The sequence below is a fragment of the Wolffia australiana genome, chromosome 12, assembly GCF_029677425.1.
Source record: "Wolffia australiana isolate 7733 chromosome 12, ASM2967742v1".
In the NCBI taxonomy this organism is placed as follows: Eukaryota; Viridiplantae; Streptophyta; class Magnoliopsida; order Alismatales; family Araceae; genus Wolffia; species Wolffia australiana.
The window spans coordinates 3,254,018-3,264,711 of record NC_135846.1 but is presented as its reverse complement, the minus strand read 5'-3'; the positions used below and the strand labels follow the sequence as shown (position 1 = coordinate 3,264,711).

The 10,694-nt window shown below is 39.0% G+C and overlaps 1 protein-coding gene across 1 annotated transcript in view; it reads right to left on the bottom strand.

The window, feature by feature from the left end:
* The window catches only part of LOC144710587 (DCL-like protein), a 7,519-nt gene extending 5,051 nt beyond the window's left edge, over positions 1 to 2,468 (bottom strand). Inside the window, exons 1-2 of the mRNA XM_078584398.1 lie at positions 2,177 to 2,468; positions 516 to 602 (exon numbers count right to left, since the gene is read on the bottom strand). Coding sequence (XP_078440524.1) covers positions 516 to 602; positions 2,177 to 2,437 — 348 coding nt within the window. The 5' untranslated portion in view covers positions 2,438 to 2,468. The remainder of the gene's footprint in view (positions 1 to 515; positions 603 to 2,176) is intronic.
* Positions 2,469 to 10,694: the final 8,226 nt, after the last annotated feature.

Below are 10,694 nucleotides of genomic sequence, written 5' to 3'. Positions count from 1 at the left end.
TCACTGGGCCATAAATCCAGCAAAAAGAAGGGCCTTCTACTTAATCAAGCAAACCGGACCAAACATATCCAGATTGTAAGAAAAAATACATAAAAATAGAACGTGGATTTTATCAAACTAATCATAAGACATAAGATATCATTTCATCTAGTCGAATTGGACCGGAAAACAAAACCCGCATTCGAAACAAGCAGACCATTAACCGGCCCTTAAACCCGATTAACAGGCAAGTAGTGTAGAATCCATTAACTTAATTAAAACCCGCGTACAACACTCACCAGGAAGAAAAACCCGTCTACATGAACCAGACCGAACCCGACCGGGTTCATCTAGTGGGCCCCTCTCTTCTTCCCTCTTCTGCCACCACGGCCTCGTCCGCCGCCGTCGGAGAGTTTCATGGAATCCGGAAGAGGGAGGATGCGATCGACGCACTTTCGGAAGCTGAAATCGTCGCAAGATCCGTCCGATCGAACGAGGAAGAAGCATCGGCTCTTAAATTTGGGATGATAACGCACCTCGAATGATCGAATACCCGCACCGATCTTCGTCTCCGGCTCGGCGTGGCCCTGCCGAAGCAGCTCCGCAAGAGCCAGTTCCTCGTACTGCACAAGAATTTCATTTTTTTAATTTAATTTTTCTATCACAGAATCTTGAATCTTCTCCGGTGGTAGTGAAGGTAGTGAGATATGAAATTTACAATTTTTCATGGACGAAAGTTTAGTTGAGTTTAGTTATAAAGACAAGAATCTTTGAATTTTTTTATTTCTCAAAGATTGTGATGATACGGAGGAATTCAGGAATGAAAATCTGCAATGATCTGTTACGGAGGTGAATCGCAGAGGTTTTTTTTTGGAATAATTAAAGTTTCTGTACTCTGTTTCAAGATCGCGATGATTGGAAGGGACTTAGCTATACGTGGATGCGACGGATTCAAAGGATAAATATAGTGATAAAAAATTTTGAAATTATAATCGTAAAAGGATTGAAAGAAGTTGAATCAGGTCAATCTCGATATTAAAAGAATCCAAGACCGCACAAAAGGGTAAAATCGAATAATCGGGACAGGTTCCGCGGCAGATTCAACCGCTTACGATAAATTTATCAAATCGAAATCAGGAAAAAATTGAACAAAATTATAGCATCTTGTTTAACTCGAGATTACAGATATCCGAGAACAGCGGTTACATCTGCAAAAGCCGACGAATTATCGACAAATCTGAACAAGGAGATACACGATGAAACATTTTCCCGAATTAAAATCAGGGAAGGGCGTAATTGTACATTATTGATCTCGAGATTCGCAGATCGAAGAGCATCGAGCAAAATCGAGTAATTTGCGAGTGATATAAACCAATGTGATTTGAGATGAGAAGCTAAAAATTCAGAATCAGGAAAGAATTGAACAAAGCTTTAGTTCCTTCTAGATGTCGACAAATAAGAAATGCAAAGAGCGGCGAACTAGTCCTAATCATTCAAACAATCATTGCGCTATGAAAAAAACATCCTAAATCAAAATCATAAAATGATTAAACAAAGTTACTTAATTACGTAAAAATCAACTTAGCTAACAACTAACTAAAACAACAACAACACGCGATGAAATACATACTTTGAATTCAAAATCAGTTAAGGGATCGAACAACTGGTACAACAGTTAGCAATTCAAACAACTACAACACGCGATGAGACACATTCTTCGGAATCAAAATCAGTAAAGGAATCGAACAACAGGTGCAGCATTTAGCAATTCAAACAACTACAACACGCCATGAAAAACACACTTTGGAATTCAAATTCAGTAAAAGGATTAAACAACAGGCATAGCAGCTAGAAATTCAAACAACTACAACACGCGATGAAAACATATTTTGGAATCAAAATCAGTAAAAGGATTAAACAACAGGCCGAGCAGCTAGTAATTCAAACAACTACAACACGCGACGAAAACATATTTTGGAATCAAAATCAGTGAGAGGATGAAACAACACGCATAATGTTTAGCAATTCAAACAACTACAACACGCGATGAAAAACAGACTTTGGAATCAAAATCAGTAAAAGGATTAAACAACAGGCATAGCATTTAGCAATTCAAACAACCACAACACGCGACGAAAAACATACTTCGGAATCAAAATCAGTAAAAGGATTAAACAACAGGCATAGCAGTTAATACCTTGTTGACCCCAAGATTCGGAGACCAAGAGTGGAGCAACTTGAAGAAGTAATCATACATCTCGACAGATGAGCCGAAGCTCTTCGGACCGATCTTAACCGGGACATCCGTCTTCTCCTCCGCAGATTCAACCGTCTTCGTCCTCTTCGCCACCACGTCGTCTCCTTCTTCCTCTTCTCTTCCGCGCTTACTCTGTAGATCATTAACTCCGTTGAAATCGCCATCGCCGGCGCCGGCTCCGACCTCGTGCTCCGCTTCCATGGCGGCGAGTTTCAGAACCTTATAGAGGGTTTTAGGGTTTATATTATTTTGAAATCGCAGAATTATAGATAATTCCTTCTACATCTTATTATTTGTAAATAGCTCCTTCAATATATTAATTTTTATATGGCATCATAAAAGGAAATTGACTACTAATTCAGGGGATTAGAGAGATTTATCAATTTCATATTTTATTGTAATTCATGCTAATTTAGAGGAAGAAGGAAGAAGGATCCTTTTTATATAGACCCTTGAAGAGATTAATTTTTATATGGCATCATAAAAGGAAATTGACTAGTAATTCAGGGGATAAGAGAGATTTATCCAATTCATAGTATATAGGAATTCATGCTAGTTTAAAGGAAGAAGGAAGAAAGATCTTTTTATATAGATCCTTGGAAAGATTAATTTTAATATGGAATCATTAAAGGAAATTGACTAGTTATTCAGGGGATTAGAGAGATTTATCCATTTCATAATTTATTGGAATTCATGCTACTTTAGAGGAAGAAGGAAGAAGGGAGAAGAATCTGTGTATATAGATCCTTGAAGAGATTAATTTTTATATGGCATCATAAAAGGAAATTGACTACTAATTCAGGGGATTAGAGAGATTTATCAATTTCATATTTTATTGTAGTTCATGCTAATTTAGAGGAAGAAGGAAGAAGGATCCTTTTATATAGATCGTTGAAGAGATTAATTTTTTATATGGCATCATAAATGGAAATTGACCAGTAATTCAGGGGATTAGAGAGATTTATCCATTTCATAGTTTATTGGAATTCATGCTAGTTTAGAGGAAGTAGGAGGAAGGAAGAAGGATCTTTTTATATAGATCCTTGAAGAGATTATTTTTTTATATGGTATCATAAAAGAAAATCGACTAGTAATTCAGGGAATAAGAGAGATTTATCGATGACATATTTTATTGCAATTCATGGTAGTTTAGAGGATGGTGGCTTTGAAATGATATTAAGTGCTGACACTAAGTCCTTGAAGAGATTAATTTTTTGTTTGGCATCATGAAAGGAAATCGATTAGTAATTCAGGGGATCAGAGAAAAATTTCCATTTCATGTTTTATTGGCATTAATTGTATTTTAGATGATAGTGGTTTTGAAATGATATTAAGTGCAGATACAAAGTCCTTGAAGAGATTATTTTTTTATCTGGCCTCATAAAAGGAAATTGATCAGTAATTCAGGGGATCAAACAAATTTATCCATTTCATGTTTTATTGGCATCAATGATAGTTTAGATGATAGTATTTTTGAAACGATATTAAGTGCAGATACAAATCTAACTCTGCCAGGAGTTACTTTGCAGATTAGTTTTCTGGATTATTCATGATTCCTTCTGAAATAGTATTCTTTGTAGATAGCTCTTTGAAGAGGTTAATATTTATATGGCTTCATAAAAGGAAATTGACAAATAATTCAGGGGACTAGAGAGATTTATCCATTTCGTATTTTATTGGAATTCATGGTAGTGTAGAGGATAGTGGCTTTAAAATGACATTAAGTGCATATACAAATCCAACTCTGCCAGGAGTTACTTTGATGGAGGACCATCTCGAGGATGACGCCGCAAAGATGAGGAGCCAGATTGAGGATGACGCGACGGGACGACAACAGCCACGCCGAGCAGCTCGTGCCGACGCTCGCCACCCGGGGTTTAAGTACTCCGGGTAAGTATGCATTTTCATTTATGTTTATTTTCTTATATTTCTGGATTTATGGATTGGGCCGATGTTAGGCCCCGTCCTTCGTCATTTCCTTTTATTTTCATATTTGTATTTGAATTTGTAAGGAGAGGCCGAACCACGTCTTGCGACGGTTCGTCCTCTCCCACGTTCTCTTGGCACCCATCCTCCCTATATAAGGGGATGGCATGCCCAAGGAACATTTGGAAAATCATTGTTGAAAATTGAGTTGCAATTGATCTTCCCCCTATCGTAGTTATAGTGTAGGGGGTTTGGCTAGCCCCACCCCACGTCGAGATCACTCCGTGGGTAGAGCCCACGTTTCTTCCATCGAGATCACTCCGGGAGGATCATGCTGAAGCGTGCCGTCGAGATCACTCCGGCACGGGTTAAAGATTTTCAAGAAGTCGCTGTCCTTCAGGGCTGAGAAGAGTCTCCGTCGAGATCACTCCGGGAATTCTTGGAGGCTCCTGAAAGTCATCGACGCCGCGACCAAGCTGGGAATCCGCTCCATCGAGGGAGCATTGTCCCGACCATCAAGAACCCGACGCCAGCCAGGTTCTTGATCCCCTGCCCCTCTTCTCCTACATCCACCCCTCCCTTCTCCTTCATCCAGCCCCTCTCGCCCACCTTTCTTTGGACGCCACCCCTCCTTCCCCGCTTCTAGACCATATCCCCCGTTTCTTGGTTCCCAACCGCCTCGTCTTGCCTTTCTTGATCGCCCACCCTCCTTTCCCCATCGTTTCTTGATTCCCAACCGCCTCGTCTTGCCTTTCTTGATCGCCCACCCCCCTTTCCCCATCGTTTCTTGATTCCCAACCGCCTCGTCTTGCCTTTCTTGATCGCCTACCCTCCTTTTCCCCATCGTTTCTTGATTCCCAACCGCCTCGTCTTGCCTTTCTTGATCGCCTACCCTCCTTTTCCCCATCGTTTCTTGATTCCCAACCGCCTCCTCTTGTCTTTCTTGATCTCCCACCTTTCTTTCCCCTTGATTTCTTGATTTCTTGATTTCTTGAATTCTTGATTTCTTGATTTCATGATTTCTTGATTTCTTGATTTGTTGATCTCACCATATCTCCTTGATTCCCCTTCGTCCTCCCCTTCGCCCTCCCCTTGCCCTCATCTTTCCTGATTTCTTGATTCCCACCCTCTACGCCATAACCGATTACTTGGTTTTCTGCCCCACCCACACGACTATTCTCACGATACTTGGTTCGCTGTCTTGCCCTCCCACACGACTACGCCGTGCGCCAGCCAAGCGCGCGCCTTGTGTGCCCTCTGCTCCGACTCTTGCTGCTCGCCACCCGTGGACTCAGCTCTCTGCTGGTAGTTACGACCGCACCGTCCGCACCCGGTTTCGTCCTCGTCAACGACACTCGTCCGCACGACCTGACACTAAGCATCCGCTCGACGACTTGGACGCCTTGGACTAAGCGATACAAAGGTCAGTCTCGTCTCCCCTCCATAAACTCCAGTATTATTATCTTCGACAGTCTCGTCTTCCCCTATCGCGTCCGCTACCGTGATATTCTCGAACATCATCGGATAGGACTAGCCACTTTGTCAAGCGTAGGGATTCTTGTGGTAGACGGGTTGTCATCCGACTTGGACACCGAACGCTCCAGGGCTGTTAGACGCCCCTCACTTAGTAGACGTCTAGTAGGTCTAGCGGGTCATTGGGAGTTTGATCTTAGGATCACTCCTATCTCGTTGATCGGTACGGCCGACGTCGCTATCCGTCAAGTCCTTATCTGCTCATTCGTATTTTCTCATCATTCGGCTTACATCCCTTACATTCGCATCATAACCCTGTGACGTGAAACGCGCCGATCGATCCCGGCCGTCGTCGTTTCACATCAACTCCAACTCTGCCAGGAGTTACTTTGCAGATTAATTTTGTGGATTGTTCATTATTCCTTCTTTGTAGATAGATCTTTCAATATATTTTTTTTTTTTATCTGGCATCATAAAAGGAAATTGACGACTAATTAAGAGAGATTTATCTATTTCATATTTTTTTGACATTCATGCTAATTTAGAGGCTAGTAGTTTTGGATTGATTCAAGTGCAGATACAAGTCCACCTCTACCATGAGTTACTTTACATATTATTTTTTGCATTATTATTCTTAGGGTCCATACTTCTCTCAAATTTATCTATTCCTCATTTCCTTTATATCTTCTTTCACGTTTTATTTTTTAATATTCTATCTCTAGTTTCCTCACTTGACATCTCTTTATTGTTCTCCCTCGCCACTTACCTCTTTCGAACTCTATTTCTTCCTGTCAGCCTCTCTCAATGACCCTTTATGTTGACAAGTTGGGCCTTCAATGATACAATCTGAACTCAATTGCATAGCGGATAATCGAATCAAAGACGGATCTGAAAACCCAATCATAGCAAAAAAATCAAAATCATCACCTTTGCATAGTGATGAACTCAAATTTAGGTTTTAATTTGTTGTTAATATTTGGGCCAATTAATAGAACTATAAAAACTTGTAGTGGTAAAATAATTTGACTAGTTAGTGATGAGCAAGGGTCATCTCCACAGTGAACAGATATTAGGGCTTAAATACTCTTTATATGATGATTCAAGATGGATGAAAGGAGATACGTATAAAAATAGGGTACTGTGATGTGATGAATCCAAGGTGATGAGAGGGTCATAGTTATTATATTATAAGGATGATATGAATAATAATATGATGAATAGGTAGGAGGGCGTGGATAGATCTAATGGAAATGAGAGTGTGAGATAGATGAATATGTGAAGCGATGATGGATGCAGAAGATGAATAATAAGATTGGATGATGAAATGGGTGAATGGATGTGAGTGGATGTGGATGGATGACGGAAAAATAGAATGTTGGAAGAAGAAATGATAATGATCTAACTAATTGATGCGATGGAATAATGGATGGGTGGTTGTGAGACTGAGAAGAAGATGATGGACTAGGTGATTTAGGGTTTTTATAAGAGACGAAGGTGACAGGTTCGAGAATGATATTGGATATGGTTGTGTTGGTGAGATAACGGAAGATGGTGATGGTAATGAGATGATGGTAAAAATAAGGGTTGTGAAGGAGAGAAACCAATGTACGGCAAGAGACTAGCCTTATACCCCTATGTTCCCCTAGGATCAATGCACTTTTATGATGCAGATTAGCCTTTCCACTTCTTTGTTGATCTTCACAAATCACTCAAAACACCAATAACATCTCGACACACCTCTAAAACCCTCACTCTCCTTCATTCATTCTCTTTAGGAGGACAAAAAGATGTTTTGTACAAATATCTGGAGGTCAATTTATAAACCTAATCATATGGATGGATAGAGGACACAAAGATGAAGCTACCCTTAAAATTTTCAGCTCAATCCGAATTCTAGATCATTAGATATCAAGCCTGGAGTTGGACATTCGTAGTCGTTGATTTATTCCAAAGATTTCTCTCTCCCCATCCTCGTTAGTATCGTCATGCTGTTTTGTTAGGTGTTTGCCTCGTCATAGAATTTATTGTGATCATTAGCCCAGATTTCTCATCATTATTTGCGATGAATAGATCCCATTGTGCCATGTGCCGCGTTATGAATGAAAGACAAAAGGTGGAATAACGGTATTTTCAAATCTATATCATTTAAATAAGGAGAGTCAACAAATGTGTGATATGGGGGTGCGTTAGTGCGCACAATGGAAACGAGTGAGTCACGTGTACATATGTGTGCCACCTGTCTCTCCACACATTGGATGGTGGTGCATAGTTGGACTAGTCGAAAGATTTAAAAATCAATTTTTGAAAAATTTGTGCCTTGGCTTCTACGTCGCACTTATTGCAAAAAAGCATTTCTTTTTCTAATGGGCTAGGCCAACCCTGAGATTAAAAAAACAAGAAAGAGAATCATTAGCAATAAATGCCATTATGGAATCGCTAAATACGATGCCATAATGGTTTGTGATTAATGATTGGCTGACGACAATCGTTAATGAGGCTTAATGGTTGGCAGTTGCTGATCACTAACCCTAACTGCTGGTTGGTTGACATTCAACGAATCGAACAGCAACACATGGCATGACAAAAATAAACAACCCAGAAATATCTCAAAATTCATATAAATTTAAATAAAGCCCAAAAATTATAAAATCATATGTATTGCGACTTAGAAAAACCATATATCTACAAATTTTATGTCAACAAATTCAGGAAAAACATATACTAACTCAAAAAAAAAATTCACAATATATTGTCATAAAAATCCATTAAAATACATAAAAATGTACGAAATTCAAAACATCATTCTAAAAATGGATTTAAACATTTCAGGCTTGATAACACACATATATCAAATCAGTAATTTCTTGGGGCCTCCAACGGGCATCTTGAAGTCATTCAGAGGTCCATTCTCAATATGTATCCATGCAATCTTCAGAGCAGTGGATCTCCTCTTCATTGAGAGAACTAGGTCGCCAGAAATATGATTTCCTTCCCAACTAGTCCCCACTACAAGAAGCACTAAGGGAAGAGTATGGGGGCACTAAAAATAACTCACATGGGTATGAGTTGTAGGTGCCCCTTCTATTTGTATTTTCAAGGAAAAAATGAATGAAAGTCCCCATCCTCTGAAACAATTAATAAAAGTCCCCAAACATAGATTATAGCCACCACGTCCAAAAACCTTGTGTGTGTGACCCTTTGAGCTAGGATATTTCAGGTGAACGATTCCATTATGCGCAAACAATCAATTTCTTAAGCTTATTTTTACATCCAAGTTAGGACGATTAAGAATCTCCTGTCTAGAAACTCATATATCATAGTCTAAACACAACCATCCATCCACAAGACGTGTTTGAAGTCTCAAGTTCAAGGGCCACTTACACAACTATGCCACTAATCAACATGATTGACGATAGGTATAGTATCATTCAAGGAGTCAAATGGATCTTCCACCCACCTTTTTCGTCTCACGTCTCGACTCAGCTTGTCCCCGGTCTTGCCTGATCCTATTTGGCATCTCCAACTGCCTTTTGGTATCTCTTGCCCTTGCTCGATGTCTCCTGCCCCCACTTGGGCTCTCTCGCCGGCCTACATTTTCCCAAGCCCATTTCTTGCTCCTAGTACACCTACTCTTTAAATCAGAAAGGGCTTAGTTTTTTATCCCTCTCTGTAATAGTTTGGTTGTTTTGGCAGTATTTTCCCCAAGGGAGTTTCTTTCCCCAAATTTTTCAAACCTTCCAAAGGGAAATTAATATTTGACTTACTTAGAGGAATTTTACATCATTAAAACATGGTCTAAAAAGTAATATGATTCAATTATTCTTTATTATTTCCATATTTTTATTACATCCAGAGCCCTTATTAACTCAGCTCATTATTGTATGACTCACCTGCATTGTAACATGTCCATTTTATTTTTATTTTTTAAATTTTATTTTATCTTTAAGATGATATCAGCCAGCCCTCCCTCTTTAAAATTTCTCAGGAACACATGTTTTGCGAGGGTCCATAGTTGGGAGGGTAATAGTATTTTCAATGAGACTCACAATAATATTCTGAATAATGAGCTACGTGGTAATCCATCGTTCATGTTTAGTGATAACATTTCTGACCCAAATAGCCCCTACAATAGTAATTCAGATTAATTGGGAATCAAGACCATCGACGTAGACATTGGCTTCCATAAATAATTCAATAGCATTATGACAAGACGACCGTCGTATAAGGCTATTTGAAGTTTTTACCTTTTTAGTGGGTATGCAAATCCGTCAAAGAAAGTTACCGAGAGAAGTGGTTTATCTATCTCCTCTCCAATGTATCTTTGAATAGTGTCAATTGGTTTTCCTAATTACATTCAATGTATAGTTTTTCTTGGATGATTTCTGTAGAAATAGTTCCAAAATGCAGCTGATAATACTTAAATGAGAAGTGATAATTGGTCGAAAATGTGTAGATCCCATTGAAAATACAGTTTGGTCCCCCTTACAGGTATACAAAACAATGGGTAGGTTATCACAAAATTTTTAATTCTATAATACTCAGTAAATTTTCCTGATTTAATGACACAATTTTCCAAATTCGGCAATCATATGATTGACAATAGTGTCGCTCTATGTGTTTTTAAATTAATTTTCATGCGTACCGATATCTGAAGTTACAAAAGCTGATGAATTAAGTATTTTATATTTATCCTTAATTTTCATTGACTCTTGGAAGTTCAGATATTCTAATAGAGCATGCATCAGATTCCTTTAATTTATGAGGGCAATAACTCCTGATTCAGAAATCCCAGAAAGTGGAAACTGAAAGGGTTGCTCATGTTAACAGAAAAAAATGTTGCTCACGATGGACATTTGAACCACTTCGAACCGAGTCACCATACTTGGGATCATCAGGCATTTGATTGATGAAATATGGATTGATTTTTTGGTGTTCATCAATTAGTGGTTCTCATTAAGGTGCATAGTTGCGGAAGCATTACCCAACATTGTAAAGAATAATAATCTCACACATTAAGGTAAGTTATATCTAATAAACCGTTATGTACTAATGGCTTGAT